This window comes from Vombatus ursinus, unplaced genomic scaffold (assembly GCF_900497805.2).
Source record: "Vombatus ursinus unplaced genomic scaffold, bare-nosed wombat genome assembly UNPS02000577.1, whole genome shotgun sequence".
Taxonomy (NCBI): Eukaryota; Metazoa; Chordata; class Mammalia; order Diprotodontia; family Vombatidae; genus Vombatus; species Vombatus ursinus.
Window position 1 is genome coordinate 12745001 of NW_020940355.1, and position 26246 is coordinate 12771246.

A 26246-nucleotide genomic window follows, 5' to 3' on the forward strand; every position below is an offset into this window, starting at 1 on the left:
TGTCCAAAGGCTAAATTTGTTTATGGATGATCTGTTATACACATTGAAGCACTCATCTTGGGTTGACATCCCTTTCTCATTAGGGCAGGGTCCCTGGACTGCCTACAAATTTGTTTCATCAGTGACATCTAATAAGGCATGATAGCCCACAAACTTTTGGGAGATAGAGGTATTTTATTTGCAAAAAAAAAAAAGATTACTATAAAAATGCTTTTTCCTTAGATTTTTTCTTTTTTCTTTTTAACTAGGTAGTGAACAAAACTCCATCTTTTTATCAAACCAAATGACTAAGTCTTGTTTTATAAGATGTTTTATTGACTGAGGTGGACCACCCCAGGTACCATTCTCACCATGGGCAATAATTTAGCCAGAGTAACACTTTCTGCCAAGAAGAAATAAACCTTTGTTATTTTCCCTGCCAAAGATGAAGCAGAACTTCTTCATTTTGTGAATAAACAAGCAGTTTTATCTTAAAGGGACTGGTTGCTTTTCTCCTTCTCCCAGGAAAGACTGGGAGTTTTCAAAACCTTTCTGTGAATGGTAAGAATTCTGGCCTCAGACAGAGAGCATTGATTTCTTCCCATCTTGGGAGACTGAGTGTCATGGGTGTCATTCATGAACACACCAATGTTGACAAGAGGACAGGAAGACTGATGTAGGACACTGCAGTGGGCATGGCTAGAAGAATCCAGGGGTTATATCTTAGAGACGCCACCAAGGGCAAGGATGAGACAGAAGAAGAAGTCAGTCTTTCTTTCCTGCCATTCTTCACCTCCACCTCCTAAAATTTTTTAGCAGAGAGGGCTACAAGGATATGGTGAATATATGCATAAAATATTACAGGTATCAAGGACGTCTGCTTACACTTGCATTTTGTGGGCTATCTTAGTTTAGGGACTTACTTCCACCTACCTTGATTCATGGGGGAATGGACAGGGCACTGTCCCCCAGAGGCATTTCACTAGCCTGAGGGGAGCATGTATTCTTGCATGGGGCCACCTTTCTATAAATATCTGAACTTCTTTTTCAGTCTCCAACTTAGTGCAGGAAAAGATCTGAAGAGGGACGAGTATTACTCATGTGCTGACATTTTCCTGCTGATAGAAAATATTTGCTAGTTCAATAATTGACTGTCACCATAGCTCATCTGTTACTGGCTTCTCTCTCTCTCTCTCTCTCTCTCTCACACACACACACACACACACACACACACACACACACACACCCATCTTAAATAGATTAAAATAAAAAAAAAAAGATTCATCAACATCCCACCCTCCCACCTCCGGAAACTCAAGAAATAAAACATAATACTGACTATCTCCAGACAGGGGTTTTTAACTTGGACTCCCAACACGTTAAAATAAAATACACAGGATTACAAAAGAAACCAATGTTATTTAAATAGTTGTCAAAATATATTTTTAAAAAATTAATAGACCCCTTGAAATTTATCACAGACCCCTTTTGGGGTCTAGGGAACCCTGTCTTGGGGATAGTTAGTATTCTTTTTATTTTGAGAGTTTCCAGGGGTGTGTGTTGATAAATCTTTTTAAAAATCTATTCAAGAGAGAGAGAGAGAGACAGACAGAGAGAGAGAGAGACAGAGAGATAGAGACAGAGAGACACAGAGAGAGAGAGACAGAGACAGAGAGACAGAGGGAGAGAGAGACAGAGAGAGAGGAAATAGCAAGAGAGGGAGAAGATGAGGAGGAGGAGTAAAGAGAATAAACTGATAAAAGAATAGGACTGACAAACCCTACTCTCTACCTCTCATTCCAGAGGTCAGCCTGAAAGTATGAAGTCAAGAGGTTGTTGTTCAGTTGTATCTGACTCTTTGTGACCTCATTTAGGGGTTTCTTGGCAAAGATACTGGAGTGGGTTGCTATTTTCTTCTCCAGCTCATTATACAGATGGGGAACTGAAGCAAGTGACTTGCCCAGGGTCACGGAGTTTCTAAGTGTCTGAGGCCAGATTTGAACTTAGGAAGAGGAGTCTTTCTGACTCCACACCTGGCCCAAAAAGGGGGGGAACCGTCATTGGAGCAGTCAGAACACGCCCAACATTTATCAACTAAGTTTGCCCATCTTATATGTGAATGATTAATGGAACCCCAAAACAATTACAATAGTAACGTCAAAGATCATTGAGCATCATAACAGATATAATAATAATGAAAAAGTCTGAAATATTGTGAGCATTTTCAAAATATGACACAGAGAAATGACGTGAGCACATGCTGTTAGAAAAAACGGTGCTAATAGACTTGCTCAAGCAGCCACAAGCCTTCAATTTGTAACAAACACAATATCTGGGAAGCACAGTAAAGCACTCCATTTCAGTCACTTTAGGCCTCATCTTACTTAGAATGACTTAGATTCAAAGCAGCTCTATGATTCTGATGCAAATGGATCTGGAGCTGAAAGCAGAGAGAAGAAACAGGAAATGTTCCCATCCTTGCTCTAGAAGGAAAAAGCATATCTTTCCCTGATGAGGTCATGTCCCATGGAAACCAAGAAGAATTTCCACAAGAAACTCAACTGGTCACTGAACAGTGTACCAAATATCTCAGTACATTTAGTATGAATAATAGTTATGGGGTATGGGATCCGGACCCTGAAAAAGGAAAGACCCTTAGTCCTTGAACTTTCCCAGAAATTTCAGGAACTTAGCCCCTGAACCCAGATCCCTGGCATTTGTCTGAGGCATCTGGCTCATCTCTGTATAATCCTTTCAATTGTCAACTTTCACTGTGGCCCCGACCCAGCCCAACCCTTCATTCTCTGTTACCTTCAGGCTACTCCAGGCTACTTGCCACTCCTAGATCACATCCAGATCTTCTCACAGTCTTTCTGTACAAAAGTGTTGGTCTTGCCCCTCTTAAATTGCACAGACCCACCAGGAATCTCACTCACCCCAGCTGGTGTCTTGGACTGAAAGAAGGCTTGAGTGCTCAAATTCTTTTGAGGCAGACCAGTGCCCTGTACCCTTGCATTTTAGGGTTCCCAGCACCCCTAGACCACAACAATAGTAAGATGGGTAAGGTATTTGAAAGAGGACCTGAGTTCAAATCCCTACTCTACTACTTTTTATCTATGTCAACTTTGGAATAATCTTCTTGGATCTCATTTAACTTATTTTTAAAATGAAGGAGGCTGGACAGGATGATATTGAAGATCTTTTTCAGAACTATAACTACGATCCTATGAATCCCTGAAACTGGACCAAGGAATTTAGAGATAGAAAGATCTTAGTCATCACATGGTTCAAACTTTTAATTTTATACATGAGAATAGAGGCCCACTGAAGTGAAATGATTTACCGAAGCTTACCTAATAATTGGTAGAGAAAGGAATCAAACCTGTCATTCATATTCCAAAGCCAATATTTTTCCATTACAAAAAAATAGTAGGAAACAGCTTCTAATTTTGAGCTTGAGAATCCGTAATAGCATAGAATAATAATATTGAATTGATTACTTAAAAAAAAATGAATCTGGTATTTGTACAAATCTAGTGACAATCACATTTGGATTCTATTCCAACTACATTTTAGCTTATTGTTATTATTTTTTAAATGAACCATAGCTTATTCTCACCTTTTACATGCAGATTGCCTCTTTTCTGGATGATCTGATTATCTCATAATCAGGAATTATTTCTGGATAGCATCTAGGTTTTTTTTTTGTCCTGTTTTCCTAATGCTATCTGCTTTCTTTTATTAGGATTTTAATTTTATTTTAAAATATTTATTTAAAATTTTTTGAGTTTTAAATTCTCTCCCTCCTTCAAGCCCCTCCCCCACCCACTGGGAGGGCAAGCAATATTATACCTATCACACATGTGCCACCTACTTTCCAAAGGTATCCAAATATCCTTTGACATTTGAATTTCTTTACCACAGAGACAGCCTACTTGGGGGTGGTGTGGGGAAAGTACTGAGTTTAGAGTCAGAAGACCTGATTTTGAGCTCCTCCTCCTGTACTTAGAAGGTATACAACCTTGGACAAATCATGACCTCAGTTGGCCTCCATTTCCTTGGCTAATAATAATATCCAACTTCCATGCCTCCCAGGGTTATTGTGAGGACCAAATGAAATCATTTTGCACTCATGTCCACTTCACAGAATCCCCATCTTCCTTCAAAACACATTTTACAAGCAAGGCAATGTTTCTGCATTTTATAATGTGAAATTTTATACTGCAAAATTATGTTTGCAGAATAATAGACTTTTATTCCTTGCTCCTATTAAACAAAACCTTTCCTGAACTTCTCTAGTTATAAGCTCTCTCTCCCTATTCAAATAACTTTATATATACATGCTATTTCACCTGACAGAATGTAAGCTCCTTGAGGGCAGTCTGTTCCACTTTTGTTTTTGCATCTGCCAAGCACAATGGCTGGCCCAAAATAGATACTTGATAAATGTTTGTTGAATTAAATTGAATCATGTGTAGTCAATTCTCAATGTAGGGGTAACATTCCTGAAAAATAGAGAGTAAAAGTCAAAAACATGAATGATGACGTATTGAACCTATGGGAAATTGGTTCCTACGACAACTAAAAACTAATCTTTTGTGGCTGACAGCAGCTGTAGATCTTCCAACACGAAGTTAATCTATTACCTTTATTTTCTCACTAAGCTGCATCACTAACTTTGCACACTTGGGCTTAGAGCCCAAAAGACTTGCACTTTGTCACGGGGGTATAATCGCGATAGAAAACTTGATTTTAAAGGCAAACAATGAAAATGTGCAATGAATGCACAGGAAGCTCTTTATTTTACAAGGTGGAATGAACAAGACCGGGGAAGCGCCTACTAGAATACCAGCTGCTCCACAAACTTGTACTTAGTGGGCCTCTTATTTTTTTTTCTACTGCGTATTGCCATGACTGTGCACAGTTGCCGATGTGAAAATGAAAATGAGGTTGCTAATAAAAACAGGTAAATGTTTGAAATTGTAAAAGTTAAATTCTGGAATGCTGAGGACTGATTGCATTTGAAAGTGTTCTGTAGCTTTAAAACAATCCCTATATAAAAGGATAGCTATTGTAATTACGTGGATAATTGCTTGGGTCATTAAGAACAAAAATCACCACCACCTAACTGTTCTGGTTACAAAAGGCTTGCTCACATTTATCTAAAAAGAAGCAGAGTCCAAATACGATTAGACTAATAGACGTCACTGATTGAATCATACTGACTGAATCCCAACCTAGTCTGGGGGATTTCTGTTTCACTTACCCCACTGAGGGCAATGTTCACCAATAGGGGAGAAAATTCCAGGAGATACATTACTACAAATGCCTTTTTTTCAAATTCTTTATATTTTTTTTTAACATTACTTGATAAATTTCTACCTAGTGATGGTCCTTGGTACCCATTAAGTGAAGGGCATGTTTTTTAAGTGATGCATTTCCCAACACTGATTTTTCAAGATAGCTGATACACAGTCTAGAGTCTCTACGATGGACTTATATAATGTATATGTGTGCATATATATGTATATAGACTATATATGTCTATATACATATATATTCCATTGGAATTCATTATTATAGAATTATGTTGTGAAATTACAGTTCAGGGCTGCTTCTCAAATCTTCACAGCAGCTGGAGATGTAATTAGCATAAAAACCAAACTGCCTCATTAAACATCCCTTTCCTGTATACAGAAATGCATTCAAGGGCGCTTTTCACAAACCCTCCTTTAAAGCAGTGTGCAGTGGTGGTCAGGGGACTGGTTTGGCTTCACAAGGCTCTTTTAAGCCATTGAGAAATTTGAGAAGTTAGGCTTTAGAAATATGGTATGGAGCAGGCTCCAAGGAGGCACAAAGATGCTGCTATGCCAGGGAATAAATATCCATTTTCCTCAGAAATTAACATTTTAGTGATTTGAGTGCAAAAATAGACTGATGTTACAATAGTCTTCTATGCCAAAATTATATCTACACCCAAGCATCATCCAGCACCCTTCTGACTTCTATTCCATTTAAACACACATGTACAGTTTCTCATATTTAATTATAGAATCATCAAAATTAGAGATGAAAAGTCCTATGAGATCTTTCCAGTTATCTACTCTATGCTGCCTTCCCCAGCTCCTAGTGTGCTTCCTTAGGCTCACAGACGGTTAGATATGGAAAGGACTTTAGAGGTCACCTAGTAAAGTCCCCTCTTTTTCAACACCGGGAAAGTAAGAGCCCTAGAGATAAAGTGACTGGTTGGTGACAAAGCTGATACCAGAACCTGTGTCTAGCACTCTTTCTACCATATTATGTTAACTGTTTAAAGAGAATTCCACTAGTTTAAAATTCAAACCCATCAGCTCTTGAACCTGAGATGCACTACAAATCAATCAATCATCCAATCCCTGTCTTAGGTGCTAGGGATACAAAAATAAAAATATAACATTCAATGTCCTTGAGATATTTGTTATTGTCATTCTGTTATTTTCCAGTTGGGTCCAACTCTTTGTGACCCCTTTTGGGGATTTCTTGGTAAAGATACTGGAGTGCTGTGTCATTTCCTTTTCCAGTTCATTTTATAGTTGAGGAAACTGAGGCAAACAGGGTTAAACAACTTGACCAAGGTCACAGCTAGTAAGTGTCCGAGGGTGGATTTGAGCTCAGGAAGATGAATCTTCTTGACTGCAGGCCCTGCACTCTAACTGCTGAGCCACAATGTAGTGATTGAGGCAGCTAGCTAGGTGGCACAGTGGATAGAGCACTGGACCTAGAGCTAGGAAGTCCTGAGTTCAAATACAGCCTCAGATATTAACCAGCTGTATGACCTTGGGCAAGTCATTTGACTAGTGTTTACCTCAGTTTCCTCAACTGTTAAATGGGGATAGTAATAGTACCTTTATCATAGGATTGTTGTGAGGATCAAATGAGATAATATTTGTAATGCACTTAGCATGGTGCCTGTCACATATTATTATTAGTGAGGAGAGAACAACATACATGTATGCATTTATGTTTACACATATATGTGTATGTACACACATATGTAGCTAGGTGGTACAGTGGATAGAGCACTGGGCTTGGAATCAGGAAGATTCACCTTCATGTGTTCACATCCAGCCTCAGACACTTACTAGCTATGTGACTCTGGGCAAGTTACTTAACCCTGCCTCAGTTTCCTCATCTGTAAAATGAGTTGGAGAAGGAAATGGCAAGCCACTCTAGTACCTTTACCTAGAAAACCCCAAATGGTGTGATGAAGAGTTGTATACAACTGAAAAATGACTGAACAATACCGCCACCACTATTTTCATACATATATACATACACACACATACACAGACATACATATCTATATACACATATATACATACATACTTATACACACATATGTATATGTATATTCACACACACATATATACATATTCCAAATAGATACAAAATATTTGGGAAGGAAGGCACTAGCAACTGGGTGGATTAGGAAAGACTTCATGCAGAGCCTTGAAGGAAGTTAAGGATTCCAATGGGCATGTGTGAGGTGGCAATGTGTAACTGACAAAAGGGATGCTCAGAACAAAGATAAGGAGATGGGAGACAGAAGGTTGGGAGAAATAGGAATAAGGACACTTTGCATGGACTACAGTGTACATGAAGGGAAGTCATGTGTAATAAGGCTGGCAAGATAGGATAGGGCCAGGTTGTGAAGGGCTTTTGATGCCAAGGGAGGCTATCTGATCCGAAAGCCATTAGAGTTTACTGAGTAAAGGAGTGATACACACCACGGTACGGGGGATGTTATTGCAAAGTATGCCATTACTTGTATAATTAAAGAAATGGAAGAAATAGAACTTCTGGAATCCCAACTGAAGAATATTAGTAATCACTTTGTGCCTTCACTACACCTACTTCTCCTTGTTTTCCACAGAAAGCAGAGATTCTTTCTTAAGTATACAATGGGACAGACAATTACTGACCTCCTTATACTAACCTCTTGTGGCACGGTATTGCCCAGGGAAGCCTTGGGTTACAGAGTCACCTAAATGGATACGGCCAAAGACTGAGCTGGGTAATTCTGCCAGCACACACAGAATCTGGCTGTCCTATATTCCTCCCAAGAGGTCATCATTCATTTGGAAAATATTATTATACGCTTATGGAGTGCCAGACACTCCACTAGGCGATACGAACAGAACAAAGATGTCTAAAACAGGTTCCTGCTCTCAAGGGAATTAAAATATACCAGGAGAGATAAGCCAGGAAGCAATAACTATAACATTAAGCTCTTCATTTCTTAGAGGCCAGGCAGTATAGTTAGAGAAATAACTCCTAAATCTCAGGTAATGTAGTTTTTGTTGTTCCTCCTTTGTTTTTGAAGAGGACTTACGTGTGGATTAGATTTAAGTGAGCCAGAGATGCATAAAGTAATGGGGTGAGGAAAATCCCATATGCCACTTGTAATGATGACTACTTTTCTTGCCTCCACCAAAAGTGATAACAAAAAATAGAACCAGAATTATTAAGAACGTTGGAACTTTTAAAGATGGGATAACCAATTGAAAAGCTCAAATTGTTCACTCACAGCAGATGCAAGATTAACAATGACATTGTCATCTGATAAGCATGATCACCACATAAACATAATCCTGTGCAGGCCTGGCTGCTGTTGTTGTGGTGGTGGTTGTTGTTGTTTGTCCTTCCTTCTCGGCCCATGACATCATGGAGGTGACGCCATGACATGCGAGAGAATTGGATACAAGGCGAGGGAGGGCTGTGCAAAGTCACCAGCATGGCCTGCTTTCATGGACCACAATGAGGTCCATAAAAAAACTCGAGGAGATCGGAGATCCATGGGGCTACATCAGAGCCCTTAGTGACCAGAAGTTTATCTTCTCTCTCAGATAGGCTTAGAAGAAAATTGAGAGAGGGGGAAACTAAGACGCTTTTCCTCTGTTTCCAGGAGTGGATGCTGCTGGCTTCCTTCCAGGAAGAGAAATTTGTATTTTTTTTGTTTTGTTTTTAAGGAGAAGTGCTGGGCTAAATGACTTCTTCTTTAGAAAATTCAGATAAGAAACCCCTAAAAACTAGTTAACAGATCATTCAGTCATTTTGTATTCCATCTGAGAGTGTGACTGACCCTAAGGCAATATAGTTAAGAAAAAATCATACTATTACAGCATCAGAAAAACAACAAATTTAACGAATGATTGAGATTGAAAGAGATTCAATAGATGATTGGGATTAAAAGATATTCTACTCCTTGAAGAAATGCCAAGAATCAGGATGTAATGTTAAAACAATATTAGGAGGGCAGCTAGGTGGTGCGGTGGGTGGAGCACCAGCCCTGGAGTCAGGAGGACCTGAGTTCAAATCTGGCCTCAAACACTTGACACTTACTAGTTGTGTGACCCTGGGCAAGTCACTTAACCCATTGCCTAGCCAGAAAAAGGAAAAAAAAATTAGGGTGGGGTAACAAGGAACCACTGTTTCTCCAATCCAAACCTTCCTAGAGAAACTTGAACCAAATATTTATGACTGATTAAAATTTAGATTGTTTTCCTATCATTTTTTTCCCCCAGAAGCTTACAGAAATTCAGACCTAGAAGGGGCCTGAAAGCTCATCTCTCACCAGGGGTTCTTAATCTCTTTTGTATCATTGATGCCTTTGACAATCTGGTGAAGTGTAAGGACCTCTTAGCAGAATCATGCTTTGAAATGTATAAAATATATTATGTAGGATTACAAAGGAAATAAATAACATTGAAATATGAGTATCAAAAATTTTTTTAAAGTTCATAAACTCCAGGTTAAGAATCCATGATCTAATCCAATTCCCTCATTTTACAGATGAAGAAACTAAAGCACAAGAGTTTATGAGACTTTTTCAAGGTCACACAGTTATTTTGAGGCAGAGCTAGAACCAGAATGCATATCTCTTTTTTAAAAATTTTTTTTATTTTTTATTTTTAGGCAATTGGAGTTAAGTGACTTGCCCAAGGCCACACAGTTAGTAAGTGTCAAGTGTTTGGTCTAAGGCCACATTTAAACTCAGTTCCTCCTGACTTCAGGATTGGTGCTCTAGCCACTGTACCACCTAGCTGCCCCCTTAGGATGCATATCTCGTGAGCGCATTTTCTGACCATGCAACATTTTGCTTTGTTTCTGTGTTAGTTAACACCGCCTGTCCCAGCTAAACACGTAGGGTGGAGGCACCTTGCAATTCCAAACAAAATCTGTTTCAGCCTTGAAAGCAGGGTGTTTTAGAAGAACCTTGAAAACAAACGAATGAGTTACTCAGTAGATTTCTATTTATTCTTCCATCACCTCTCTCTGAATATGACTGCGAACCTAAGGCGATGGAAGTTAAGGAATTCTCACCAAACTCAGTGTCAGTGGGTCAATTTAACTAGAACTGGCATCATAAACACAGCATGCAAGTCCCCAAAGCCTGAAGATCTTGCTGAATTTAAAAGACTCAGTGAATGAGTCAACACAGTTCCAAGTATTATGTACTGTTTAGAGAAATCAACAATTTCATAACAATAGAAATACATGGTTGTTTCTCGCAAATCTTACAGTGAAAAGGCTAAAAGAAAGTTTGAATGGTCCAAGGTTTTAATTTACTAAGTCCTGACCAAGATCTTTTGCCTCAGCCCTCAATTAGGGCTATATCCAAACCTACTTCTTCTTTTCCCTTTGCCTGGTGAGAACTGATCCTTTTTTTGGGGGGGGGGGCTAGGCAATGGGGTTAAGTGACTTGTTCAGGGTCATACAGCCAGTGTCAGGTGTCTGAGGCCGGATTTGAACTCAGGTCCTGCTGACTCCAGGGCCGGTGCTCTATCCACTGCGCCACCTAGCTGCCCCAACTGATCTTTTTTTTAAAAAGGCTTTCAGAGAAGTAGATGAAGAGATATAGTCAGATGCTTCTACTAATTCTTTACAATGGTTAGTAACTCTCACCATCAGGAAATTCTTTAATTTAATCTCACATAAGTAATTCATTATAGAAATTTATTCCATGTCTCCATGTTCTGAACTCAGAAGAAGGAGAATACTGGTCACACCTTCTTTTGTATTATGATATTTTATATAGCTGAAGACCATTTTTAAGTGTCCCCTCAGTAATCTCTTCTTAGGACAATGAGTCAGGTGTCTTTCTGCTTGAGATCTGCTTCGTGCTTTGCACTACCAGCAATAGATATTCTCATAAGGACTCTAGCTTTAACAAATAATATTTACCCTAACAGTACTTTGATATACCAAAAGAATGTGCAATGTCAGTGATGGAGGTTAGTGAACAGGACATTAATGCTTTAAGGACCCATGATCTTGTTGGTATGAGTAGGGAGACAACATGGGGCAGTATAAAATATACTGTCTCTGGAGTCAGAAGACTTGGATTGAAATCCTCATCTCTGATGCTGGCTACCTTAGTGACCTTAGGCAAATCACAACCTTTCTGAATGTGAGTTTTTGTCATCTGTAAAATGGGGAGGGGGATGGTAGATAGATTAGATGGCCTCTAAAGTCCCTTTTGGTTCAAGATCAATGATCCTAGATAGTTCTTCCATCTGCGGAGAACACAACAATATTCACCTTAGTCAACAGTTTTTATGATTCACCGTAGTTGAAAAAATTAAGCACCCAATGGCCAGCCTTATAGTAATTGAGACAAGGTTTCCAGGAGTCAACTTCAAAGACATGATGAAGCTTTGGAATAGGACTCTAGCAGAGGGAGCTCACTTTCAAGCAAAATAAATAAATCACCATACATTGTTTTGTAATGGCAATTCTCTTAAGTAGAAAAAGCAAACACACATGTAGGCCTTCAGAGAACTATTTAGCATATGATTTTAATAAGAAATAATCAAACCAAGTTTAATTGCTTTCAATAGCCGCTGGATCATATTCTCCTTGAGGACTGAAATTTTCCTATTTTTTTTTAAGAGAGCACAGGCAGCCAAAGAATAAATTCACATAGACATCCTCTATGGATATACATGACCCCAAAAGAAGACGGTCTAGGGACAAGATGGCCATAGACATATTAGTTGAATTTATCAATGAAACTTTCTATAGCGGCAGGCAGCTAGGTGGTAGAGTGGTTAGAGCACTGGGCTTGGAATCAGAAAGACTCATCTTCATGACTTTAAATCTGGCCTCAGACACTTACTAGCTGTATGACCTGGGTAAGTCACTTAATCCTGTTTGCCTCAGTTTCCTCATCTGTAAAATGAGCTAGAGAAGGAAATGGGAAACCACTCCAATATCTTTGCCAAGAAAACCCCAAAGAGTTGGACACTACTGAAAAATGACTGAACAAATCTCAAAGGGAATGCTTGGGGTTAGGGGAAGTTTGGGTAGAGGGAAACCCCGGAAAGGCTTCTTAAGGAAGGTGGGATTTTAGCTGAATCTTTAAGAAGGCCAAGGGAGTAAAGAGGTGGATGTGAAGAAGGAGAACATTCTAGGTATAGGGGACAGTCAGTGGAAAAGAACACAGTGGAGAGGGAGCTGACCACGCAATCAGGAACACCTGGGTTCAGGTCCCGTCTCTGACACATAGTGATTATATGATTCGGGATGACTGGGCAAGTCACTTGACCTTTCAGTATTCTAGGCAAATTTCTAAAATTAAATTTCAGAGAAGATACTGACTTGGACTGCTAGAGAGAAAGAAATGACAGGTTAAGTCTCTCTTTATGTGTCAAGAACTGTAGAGACACTGTAAGGGTGTGAAAAAATCCAGATTCCTGTCCTTGAGCAGCTTGTGGGTTATTCAATAAACTCTCACAGTTTGGGTTCAATGATCTCAGTGGGCTGCATAGGTGACTCACTTGGGTAGCATTTCAGGTTAGATTGCAAAGCATTTGTCCAAGAAAACTGATTCTGTTCTCACAGCTAGAAACTCAATGTCACGGCCAATGCAAAAGGGTAAGATTTCATTTTTCTGATATTTTTAAAAATGAAGTTCATCCAGGTACAGTAATAAGGAGGTGATAAGCCACATCTGGAGTATCATATAAGTTCTAAGTACAAGGAGTTTGGTAGGCCATTTTTAAAGCAGAAAATATACAGAGGATGGTAAACAACATGTCGGAGGGCCTTGAGTCCATGCCGTGTGAGGATCAGCTAATGAATCTAGGATTTTAACAGCTTGGAGAAAAAAAAAAGCCTAAGGGGAGATGGGATAATTTGCTTTAAGTTAAACTTGCTTTAAAGGACTGTTACATGGCAAAGGGATTGTTCTTATTCTGGTTGGCCAGAGAAAGAAGAACTGGGAATCATGAGTGGGAGTGGCAAAGAGGTAGATTTAGGCTTGATTTCATGAACAGTTTCCCAACCAACTAAGCTATAAAAACTTGTGTGAGCTGCCTCAGAGGGTAGAGGCTGGGCTTCTTCTCATTGGAGGTTTTGCACCAGGGCCTGGGTGACCCCTTCTCAGGCATGTTGTAATGGAAATTCATCCTCAGGTCTGGGTCCCATTAGATGGTGACTGAGGTGCCTTCTAAAATTCCGCCTCTAAAAATGTGTTTCTATGAGTTGTTAAAATAATAACCTGTGATGTTCTCCTTTCCATGACCCATCTGATGTTTACTTCTGGAAACTCAAAAAGCTAGATTCACCGTGAAGATGAAAGTACACAAAGTAGCGTCCTAAAAGGACTGACACAGTGAGTTATTTTGACCCCAATCAAATGAAACCTTCAGTTACTCCACTTTGTGCTTCCTCCTGAGCCCCATATAATATAAACGACTTCATGCTCACAAATGCTTAGACAAACTGATAGCAATTATTTAACACATGACTTTCTTATACTAAATACACTTTTTGGAGTAGATGGCGGTTACTTTGGTTATTATATAATCATCAGAACCAGTTCTATAAATGAGCACAAACCTTACATCATTGAGCCATATACCACAATGCATGTGATTGGACCTGACATCTAAAATTAGGAAAGTAGTCAGCATCTCTAGAAATATATTTCTTTTTTTTTCTTTTGTAAATATGAAAGCATGTTACAGCAAGGAAAAGGAGTTCCACATTTTAAGCACTAGAATGGGGCATGAAATAAAATGGAAACAGATTTCAGCAATTATGTCATAGTTAAATCATGCTCATATTGACAGCAAGAACTTTCTTTGGTTAAAGATATAGAAGTCTGATCTTGGAGAAGCTTGACTATCCCAGAAAAACAAACAAATAAAAAACCCTCCAAAGTATATATATATACCTTTTGCTTCTAAAGGTCCTCATAATCTGTTTAAGCTTCAGGACTTTCACTTTTGTCTTGGCATTCTCAGCAATGAACAAAGTGCCAGGCATGTAGTAGATATTTCATGAATGTGTCATGATTGATTGATTGATTTCCTCCCTTGGTTTACAACTAGCTAAATAATAAATAATGAACTAGAAAGGTAGTTTGGCATAGTGGATAGAGAGGCGAGTTATTGAATTCTCTCCTCATTCCATTCTTTTTTCACTCTTACCAAGACACCTCATTTTTCCTATCTTCACCCCATTACTAGTAAGCATCAATGCCTTTGCTTTATTTGTGAGTTCCTCCTTAAATCTTCCACTTAACTTAGTGCCTATACTTTTCCTTCTTTCACTTGATCAATCTTTTGGAAGCAAATTTGACTTTTATCTCACTGAGTATATTCTGTGTGTGTGTGTGTGTGTGTGAGTGTGAATTGGGGTTAAGTGACTTGCCTAGGGTCACACAGCTAGTGTCAAGTGTCTGAGGCCAAATTTGAACTCGAACTCAGGTCCTTCTGACTTTAAGGCTGGTGCTCTATCCACTGCACCACCTAGCTGCTCCCTGAATATATTCTTTTATATTCATTGCTTACCTTTCCTTTGCCTTTGTATTTTCTTGTCTATGTCCTACATCTATTTCCTTTCACTCTTTCTCAAACATTGTTGAATTCTTAGAGACCTCACTCATTCTTAGAAGAACTCATTCATTCTCAGCTCTAGCAGGCACTTCATACATTTATTGATTGGATTGATCTCTGTTGATGGCTTGTAAATCTACATTCCAGTCTTGACCTATATCTTGTTTTTCAGCTATTTCCTATGGATTTCTACTTGTTCTCTGATTGAGAACATACAACAGCTTTCTATTGCCTCATCTCATTTTTCAGGGCCCTCCATGATCTGGTCCCATTCTATCTACCTTTCTTTTCGCTATTATTCTTTCATATACAAATTCTATTCCAATCAGGCTATTCTTCTCTTGATACTTCTAACTATACCATGGTCATTTCTTCACATTGTAATAACTCTTAACTAGTCTTCCTCTTTCCAGTGTCTCTCCTCTCCAATCCATCCTTCACACAACTACAAGAATAAGCTTTTTAATGTACAACATGTCTGGAACCAAATTAAACATCTTTCTTACCAAAGGGTTTCCCTTTCCAATATCCTTGTCTCTGATAATAGTGTCACCAGTATCTCCATCTCCCCAGCTCAAAATCTAGCAGTCATCTTTGACTCTCTCCTTCCCTTCCTTCCCCTGCATCAAGCCCATCACCAATCACTCTTGATTGTCCCTTCCCTTTCCCCCTCCCTCATTTTTCTTACCATTGCTCTAGTCCAGGACCTCATAGTCTCCCACCTCTACTACTACAAAAGCCTCCTGGCTGGCCTCCATGACTTCAGGTTCTTTCCTTCCAATCCATTCTTCAGACTAGGGTCAGACAGTTTCCCCTAAATACCAATTTTATCATGTCTCCTATTGGCCCTTTAAATGCATACAATAGTTCCTTAAGGTTCACTAATTAAACCCATTATATAATCCTCCATCAGTATTTCAATACCCTCCATCATCTGGTTCCATACTACCTATACAACTTATTTTGCTTTCACAAATCTCCAACAAACACATTCTGTTCCAATTCTGCCAGTTGTCTCTCTCCACTCAATAATATATGTAAAGGTATACATATACCTACATATAGAAATAGATATAGACATGTAAATAATATATTTATATCACAACTAGATATATTATGTAACATATAAATATATACCATATTATAGTGTATTATTGCATATTATGGAAAATATATTACATTATGTAATATAAAAATATATAAATAATATATTTGAGGGACAACACATCAGTTGTCATTTTAATCATCATTATTATTACCCCACATTTATCATGTTTATTTTTCCCCTCATATTGTAATATACGCTAATTGTCCTGCCTCCCACCTCTTCAAACAATCCTTCAAAAAGTTGCCAAAATAATTGTCCTAATGCAGAGGTCTAACCTTATCACTAAAGTGCTCTAAAACCTTCACTATTGCTTTTAGAGTAAGAACCAAACTCCTTACACTGGCATTTAAGGCTATCATAACTTGACTCCCAATTTTATTTTATACTGCTCTTTCATATCCCAACCAGCTCCCAGGTCCCACATCCCACAGCCATATCCCATATCTCAGCCAAGTTAAACTGCAAGTAATCCCCAGTTCTTTGTGATTTTGCACAGGCTAAGGGGCAGCTAGGTGGTGCAGTAGATAGAGCACCAGCCTTGGCATCAGGAGGAAATGAGTTCAAATCCAGCTTCAGACACTAGTTATGTGACCCTGGACAAGTCACTTAACCCTGATTGCCTCAAGGAAAGAAAAACGATGATTTTACACAGGCTAGCTCCCACCAATTGAACACAATCCCATCTTATTGTCATGTATTGAACTCCTTCCTTTCCCACTAGACCCAGCTCAGGAGCCAACTTCCTCATCCAGACCTTCAGTCCAACTGAAAATGATTTTTCTCTCTCTCTCTTTCTCTCTCTCTGAAGATTTTCTTGAGTGTTCTGCCTGAAACTCTCTTTTTTCTCCTATCCCATTCTACCATACATCTTCCTCATCTGTTTAGACACTATATGTCACCTGCTCTCTAATTAGACTCTAAGCCCTATGAAAGCTCACTGAATATTAAAGGAGAAAAAGTGAGCTATTATTATTTCTTAATTATAGATACTGCCATTTTTTTAATCTTTGCATTTGCAGAACCTAGTATAGTGCCTGGAACATTGATTCAGAGTTATAATTTTATTGGTGTATGGAATTTTAGAGGCAGGAATCCCTTTGACCAAAGCAGATCTACAGCTGCTCAGTAACTTAAGACCTTCCCAGTCTTTTTTAGTCTCGTTGACATATTCTATCATGAACCAGTTACCCTGGCCTGCTTGCTCTTCCCTGCACATGTCACTCCATCTTTTGACTCTGCATCTCTTTACTGTCTATCTCTCTTGCCTAGAATGTTCTTCCTTCTCACCACTGCCTTCTGGTTTCCTTCAAGACTCAGTTCAGATCCCAATGTCCCCTACACCTCTTCTCTCTGAGACCCCCTTCCCTTTATAGGGTATGTGTCTTGTATGTACAAATATTGAAATCCTCTCATCCTTCAAGGCCCAGTTCAGCTAACTGATCTCAAAGAAAGCTCATGTTTCAATTTTCTCTTGGTCTCCAAGGGCTATGACAGAAGTATCTGTTTCGAAAGTTCCTTTTTAGTCTAGGTTGACATTAAGCAGACATTTGTTTGACTTTAGGCTAAAAAATAATACAGTCACCCCTTGTGTACTCTTCATATTTCTCAAATCTTTTTTCCCCCTTTTCCTATGAGTCTTTCAATAACTCTATAATCAAGTACTCAGAAATATTTTTTAAAAAGATTTTAAAATGAAATGTATTTAAAAGTTTAGAATGTTTTCTCAGCTGAGTAGCTATTAGTCTAATGGATTCATGTAGCTGCTCTTTGGGAATGAGGTGGAGAAAGATCTTTGGTAACCAGTAAAATATTTAATAAATTACCATTCTGTGAAAGGCACTGTGCTATGTGGGTTATGAAAATCAGTAAGAGGAGGACCCTACCCTCCAAAAACGTCCAATGTATTTGCTAAGAGAAGACATGCAAAAATAACTATGATACAAATCAGAACCAGATAGATATATAGGAGAGCTAAGAAACATTATCAGAATGATGAGGACAGAAAAGTTTCTTCCACTGAAGTAAGGAAAGAGGAGGGAATCTGGAAAGGCTTCATGGAGACACTAGAGACTGAGCTAGACCTTGAAGGATAAAAAGGATTTCAACAATCAGTAAAGGTTCCACTCCCTGTAAAACCCATAAACTTTGAACCAACTCAGGGAACTGCATTGACATAAATACAATGGGGATTCAAAGGAGAGTAGGGAGAGCTCAGCTGAGTGTGCTGAATCTGAGGGCAGCCTTTCCTAAGGACCATCTCTGACCCTCTTCTCATTTTCCTTCATGGAAAATGGTCATTTTTCAAATTAGAAATAAGATGGTAGAAAATTTTGATAAAGGACAATATTTATAGTACCAAGAACTACACAATCCCATATTAGAAAAGAACTTCAGTATAGTATTTTTTTTTCTGTCATGTGACATCTGGGGTTTGATTTCCCACTGTCAAGAATTGAGATGATGGGGGGCGGGGTAGATCCATTTCTATGAGAAAATTATGTTACAGGGGATTAAGGACACTTTTCCATCTTTAAAACTTGCACCCATAAATGTATCATGTATGTATATAAATATATATATACACACATATATATATTTATATATATGTATACACACCTCTCTCTATCTATCCATATCTCTATGTATCTGGCTATATCTATATCTATCTATACCTATATCTGTCTACATTATCTATCTATATCTATCTATCTATCCATCTATATCTGTCTACATCTATCTCTATCTATCCATCTAACTATATCTACTTATCTGTCTATCTACACATCTATCCACATTTATATATCTATATATCTGTCTATTTCTATATCTATCTCTACTTATATCTACTACATTATCTATATACATCCTGTATCTATCTACATCCATCTATTTATCCATCCATTTGTATCCATCTAACTACATCTATCACCTATCTATATCCATCCATGCATCTATCTATCTATTTATATCCATCCATCCATCCATCTATCTATCTATCCATCCACCCATCCATCCATCCATCCATCCATCCAGCCATCTATCTATCTGTCTGTCTGTCTATGTGTCTGTCTGTCTATTTATCTATCTCTTGTTTCAGCTGAGACTAAAGCGAAAATCAGAAGGTAGGCTTCCTTTTTGTCAATGAACTTTGCCTTCCTTATTTAGATCAAACAAGAGATAATCCAGTACAGTAAAAGAAAATATATGAAGCTAATTAAACATAATAGGTAATAAGGTAACTATTATACATGAAGAATCCCTTTGTACTTTTGCTGAAAATGGCCCACTAAATTGGCACTCCTTTTTTCAAGTTCTGTATATGTTTGTTTATAATCAAGTAGGGTCATTTTGACCATTTGTTCTAACTAATATATAAGACACATTTATTGTTCTGTGCAAGGGCTTTTGTTAATTTATTCAGTAAATGCTTGTTGACTTCACTCTTGCAGGCCCACAGGGACTTTTGGCTCTCTTTTATTTCCAAGGTCAGCCCCTACAGCTGATGCCTGCTTGTCAAGAGAGAATAAAAGAATGACTATGTGGCAACATCATGGCTTTTTCTTTGCCAATTTTTCTTTTCTATAAATATAATCCTCATTTTCAAGGAACTCTGCATAAGATTACTGCATTTAACTATTTTGGGGAAGCACTGTCTGTTCTATGTTGGGGTTGGGGGGATGTTCTCATTTGTCTCCATCTCTGTGGCAGTGCAGTGATGGGGCGTGGGTACCCTGTTGGAAGATTTCACAGAGTGGCTGGGTCTGGGAGGTTAATTTAGAAAATGCTATACAAGAAACTAGTGAGACAGATGGGTTGAAGTGGAGGTAGAAATCATGCATTGGAATGTTCTATCACACTATTTTCTTATCCACTTTTTTCCCCCTTTATGTATGTGATAGTAGTTTGGTCTTCCAGGGCCTTTCATTGTGAACGGGATTACTGTTTTGGCTTCAGAAGCATCATAAAAGCTGACGATTTTTCACGGACCTAGACTGCACAGCTAGGTGGCACAGCCGATAGAGTACTGTGCCCAGAGTCAGGAAGACTGGAATTCAAATCTGGCCTCAAACACTTACTAGTTGTGTGACCATGAGCAAGGCACTTAACACTCTTTGCCTCAGTTTACTCATCTGTAAAAATGATCTGAAGAAGGAAATGGTGAACCACTCCAGTATCTTTGCCAAGAAAATTCCAAATGGGGTCACAAAGAGTCAGTCACAACTGAAAGGACTAAAACCAACTATAGATAACCACATAAAGAACAGGTGACAAACAGAAGGGGCAGAAGACTTCTTTCTTGAAATCATATCACTTCTGATATCAATCAATGAACAATAGATTGATGTTTCCCAACCCAGTCGTTTCTTACCAATACACCAGGTACAAAGCAGGGATCTACTTATCCATCTAGATAAGCCTTTGAGAGGCTCTGCATGATATATAGCCTTGGAAATGAAGAGACAGTCACAAACCATGACAGACCCTATAACTGATCAATTAGTGTACTGTCCTTCAATTACATGGATGTTATTACTAACCCATCTTTAGTAGGGAACATAACTTGAATTGTTTTTCTAGTAGGTGGTGATGGATGTCACCCAATTCAATCCATCAGTATGTAAACTCCATATACTGATGCAGATCCCAACCATTTCAGTAGGTAGGCTCATGGGCTCATGGAATAAACTTGTGAGCAATCAATTAAATGACTTTTTTGGACACCTAATCAATGTCCCACACTCTTCTTGTTAACATGGAGATAGAAACCTGACCTTGAACGTATCATAATGCAGTGAGAGTTACAAGAATAATGTGCTTGAAACATTAACAAGCAATGCGATATGTAAAAATAATAAAGATAAGTATAACATAGAATATGAATAACAGGCATATTCAATTATATTTGCACATGTATTATATATTTATGCATGCATATAATATAACTATATATAGTTATGCATATAACTATGCATATATGCTCTTATTGTATATTTGTATATATATCCCGTTCACAATGAAAGGCCCTGGAAGACCAAACTACTATCACATGCATAAAGGGAAATATATATTGTATATATGTATATATTCTATATATGTATATATTGTATATAGTATGTATATACTACACATGCACATATAGGAAGAGTATGTATGTATATATGTCATTATATATATATATCTGTGTATATATGTGTATGAATACAATACATACACATCCATTTGTATGTGTATATACACATCCAGATATACATATCCACACACACATATATACATATATACACACATGTATACCCTATCCCCATATACATGTGTATATATATATATATATATATGTATACACACCCATCCCCACCCACCCCCACCCCCATATTTTATGAATTGTTTGGCCCAGGTGATAAGTGCTATAGGACTTCAGAAACATGGTAAAGTGAAGTCTTCATGGGAGAGCTAGGATCTGAATTGGTCCACGAAGGATGGGTTAGATTGGGCTAGGTGGAGAGAAGAAGGAACTACAAATAAGGGAGATAGCATAAGCAGGGTGACAGGAGGTACAACGGTGACATGTTAATGGGCTAAGAAGACTGTCTTGACTAAGGCACAAAACCCACTTAGCATCTATCAAGGATATATCTAACCTACCCGTTTGACTAGAAAAAAAAAAAGGAGTCCTGGACCTGAAGTCAGTAAAATTTGAGTTCAAATTAGACCTCAGACACGAAGTAATAGCTGTGTGACTCTGGACAAGTCACTTAACCTCTGTATACCTTAGTTTCCTCAAATGTCAAATGGGCATAACAATAGTACCTATCTCCCAGGGTTATTATTGTGGGGATCAAGTAGATAATACTTGTAAAGTACTTAGCGGAGTACCTGACACATAGTGGGTACTTATTTCTTTCCTTTCTTACTTGATGGTTTATTTTAATTAGCCTTGGAATCACCGGTTTTAATGATGCTTTAATCACCTAATTTGCAGCTAGAAGGTACCTTAGAGACGACTGAGTCCAACTTCCTCATTTTACAGAAGAGGAAACTGGGGCACACGGTATTGAAGTGACTTGACCAGGGTCATACTGCTAAGGAATGTCTAAGGCAAGATTTGAAGCCCGGTCTTCCTGACTCCCAGTCTACTGCCCTATTCATGAATCAAAGATTCAAGGCTAGAAGATACCTCAGAAGCCCCTTGATCCATCCCCTCCCCCCATTTCATGGTTAAGGAAGTTAAGTCCAGTAGAGGTGAAATCACTTGTCTAAGGTCAGTGTGAACCCTAGTCTTTCAATTCCAAATCCATGACTCTTTTCTTTTGTATGATAATGTCTCCCTTGAAGCCTTTTCTGCTTAGTAGCATTGGCCAGAGTATGTATATTAGGATGGCATAGCCTCCAAGAGCCCAGGGTCACCTCCGAACCATTTGAGTAAATCAGAGTAAGATTCTAGTAGAGGGTTTATATACAAAGAACAAATAAACATGCCTACCTATATGCAATAGCTCAAGTAAAGCAAATAACATCTTTCTCAATAATCACTATATCAAGTCAAATCAATAAGCACTTATTAAATACCTACTATGTGTCAGACAAACATTTATGAAGCGCCTACTATGTGATTGCCACCATTATGTAATAGGAATATGAAGACAAAAAAAAAAAAACCCAAACAAACCTTGTCCCTGCCTCAAGGCATTTTTAGTGTATTGGAATATGTTAACATTTCTAATTTTAACCTAATGGCCTTTTGAAATGATGGCTGCTATTTCCATTGGAGGCTATTTGTGCATCAACGTTATGCTTATTGAGCCTGCCAAAGTGCAAAACTGGTAATTTTTTCACTCCTTGGCTCCCAGGGATAATTGCCCAAAGTAGGTTTTTGGTATGTTACCTTCACCTGAAGTCATCTCCTTTCTATATGAGACTTTGTGATTCTGAATCAAATTAGGAACGAATGGAATACTGGGGTACAGATGTACTGATATTAGTGAACTACAGTGGCCTTAGAGTCAGTTATAGATACTTTCAATCTCATCTAACAGAGTCTAGGCATGGTTTCTTCTTAGTAGTCCTTTTCCTTCTTTTTCCATTACAGGGCCTTAATTTAGGGGCTGAATATCTTTGAAAAACTACTAAATGCTCCACTCCCCCCAAATATCATTGCCAACTACCCAATGCCTAATACAGCGCCTGGCATATAACAGGTGCTTAATAAGTACCGATTAATTGAGTGACTGACATGGTCATTTAACTTGCACAAACTTGTTAAGGAATATTAATGATAAACACAAGGGAGGAACTTTGACTATTACATTTATCATACTGTTCCAAAAGATAGGATTTCATGAGAAAATGGTATATTTTAAACTTTTTCTATGCATGTGTGTATGTATGAATCCCAAGTTCCATGGATAATAATGCAATTTCTTTGTGCTGCTATTTTTCAAAAGACAACTTTTCCAGCATCTTGGAAGGTCTGGAGTCATCACTCTGGTGCCTTGGTGTGTAAGTGGCACTGGGGTCAATGGTCCTGCCAAATTTCGTAGATGAAGCTCTTGATTTTCTAAGTGAAAAATCTGTCCACTAATCTATTCCCCATTATTCTTGGAATCATGCTGATGAATGGTAGTAAGATAAATTTAAAGCTTCAAACATATTTTGAATATTACAGACCATTTTCCCTAGCAAAGTCAGAGAAGTGTTCACTTGAAAATATGAGGCTTAGATGGATCTCCTAAAATCTTTTGGAGGATGTATCATTTTATCTCAAACTTTTTCCTTCTGTCCAATCTTGCAATCTGTTCTTTCTACAAAATAGCTTTAGTTATGTCAACTGTTTATTTCAAAGTAATGAACCGATATCTTCTTGGCTTTTACCCCAAATATTTCTCTATGAATGATTTCACAATTTCTTTCCAGTTAATAAACAACAACAATGATGACTCATGTTTATATTGAGCACTTTAAAGCTTATAGTGCATTTGCTTCTGAATAACTGTGAGGTATAAAAACCAGTAATAGATTGTGTAATAGATTGGTCATGATGATAATTTTATATTTCTACTCTTGGTTTTTAGGAATAATCCTCTAAAATCCAAAAATGAACACTCTTTCCTCCATGTTCTTAGCTACCAAAAATTATGATGATTTTAGTTTTTGCCTTGTGTGTGATTTCCTCTTCAACTGATGGAAATCAGCAGTGAGAATTTCTACTTTAACTAGGGGAAATAAGAGCCATGATTTGTCAATGCTAGGAAGAGGATAGCTAACGATGGGCAGTCTCCCTGGAGAATTCAATGTTTATTCTGAGGGAGGTGGGGGCAGGGAGAGCATACATCTTTGGATACACCATTTTATTTGTGGGTGTCAAACGAAAATGATGATTTATTATCTGATTTTATTTAAAGTGTCAATGAGCCATATTAAAAAAAAACACAAGATGTGTAAGAAAATGCAAGGATTATTCTCCACATGAAGGCATTTTCAAAAGTCACTTTGGTTGCCTCTAATGGCAGCCTCCATCAAACATTAAGGTCCACTTACCTTACCTTTAATAGTCATCAAGTCCATAGACATCCCAGGGGGAACAAGAAGACCTTACCTGCTGATGTGTGCTTGAATTTTTCACTTTTCTTCTTCCTCCATTTCCATGGCTTGAAAATCCTTCCCAGGTTGGCAAATTTACTCCTCCTCCGGATAGGCGGGGTGTGGGTACCAGGGACCAGGGAGTCCGAGCGCATCGCCGCCAGTCTCTCCACTTCCTCAGCTTGTGTTTCCCCAGGAGAAGAGAAAGGAAATCAAGAGAAAAAGAAGCGTTAAAAATTAAAGCCCAGATGGCCACTCTTTTCCATGGTTACAGATAACAGAAACCACATGACAAGAGCCTTTTTTTTTTTGCCTTTTGGAATGGGACCTACACCTCATGGTGCTGTAACCTTCAGCTTACCCTTCAGCTAAGCATTGTAAAGCTCAAAACTGAAAGAGGTTTTGACCACTCTAGCTCAGTTTCATAGAAAGAGAAGACTTTCTTTGCCAAGTCATAGGTTTCCCTGGGATGGTGTGAGTGTGTGTGTGTGTGTGTGTGTGTGTGTGTGTGTGTGTGTGTGTGTGGGGGGGGGAGTTGGGATGGAAAGGGAGGGGAGGGATAAATCAAGAAGAGCCAAGTGAGGAAATCAGATCAATTGGTGGTCCAGTAATCCTGCAAGCAAAACTTGGCAAATGTATGTACTTGACTACAACACCGTCTGCTGAGAAAAAAGGAGGGGGCAAACATTTTCCCAATCACCTACTCCAGCACCAGCTCTGTTTCCACCTCCTTCTCTCTGCCAACCCTGCTTGGTTCAGGAACCTCAGACAGTGTTGAAATGTGTCTGCCAAGCAGTTGTTCTACCTGAGAGCTATGAACCAATTTTGGCATCCCATACTCCCAGAAATTTTTTCTTCTTTCTGTGGAACAGCTTTCCTATTTTCCTCAAGTTTCATTTGTTGTATGTGTATATGTTTTTTTTTTAAAATAGATTCCTGTAATTGTAGCTTTGGAAAGGGCTTTGGAGGTCACAGAGGGAGATTCCCTCAGTTTCTAGATGAAGAAGCAGCTTTCATCCTAATGTAAACAAAAGTGGTTCCTTCCTAAAAAGCCCCAATTATCTAATTTTCTTTTTTTTCCAAAAAATCTCAAATGGCTCTTTACAACCTCCCAGTGAGAAAAAATATTATGCAGTCTGAATTTTTCAGATAAGGAGACTGAAGCTTAAAGACAAGAAATAATTCACTAGATGAAGATGTGGGTAGAATCCACTTTTCTGAACAGAAAGGGGAAAGGGAAAGGGACAAACATTTATTACATCCCTACTACGTGTCAAGGACTGTGATAAGCACCTTGGCTTCTTCATTCCTGGAAGTGCCATTCAGTAGCCTGGTATAAGATATCTACAACTCCTTTTAAGCCATCCTCCAGTGCCCCAGGTTTTACCTCTGACTGCCCTGGCACTCCTGCCCTGGACATCTTTCCTCCTCCCCCTTTTCACCAAGAGCTGTAGGAACAAACAATTAACAAACTTAACAACCATTCCTGAAAAGTATATGCTAATAATTGTCATAAGACTCCACTCACCATCCTTTTGAAGTCTCTGACCATACACACTTACCTAGCCACCACTCCCCCTCCTACCTTGCTTTTATATTTGTATCCACAGCATTTAATACAGTGCCTAGAACATAATAAATACTTAATAATGTCTTTTCATTCATTCATTCATTCATTCATTCATTCATTCATTCATTCATTC

The 26246-nt window shown here is 38.5% G+C and overlaps 1 protein-coding gene across 1 annotated transcript in view; it reads right to left on the reverse strand.

Annotated features, from left to right (window-relative positions):
• Window positions 1–24717, reverse strand: part of PHACTR1 (phosphatase and actin regulator 1) — a 242340-nt gene extending 217623 nt beyond the window's left edge. The window contains exon 1 of the mRNA XM_027877093.1: window positions 24560–24717. Coding sequence (XP_027732894.1) covers window positions 24560–24698 — 139 coding nt within the window. The 5' untranslated portion in view covers window positions 24699–24717. The remainder of the gene's footprint in view (window positions 1–24559) is intronic.
• Window positions 24718–26246: the final 1529 nt, after the last annotated feature.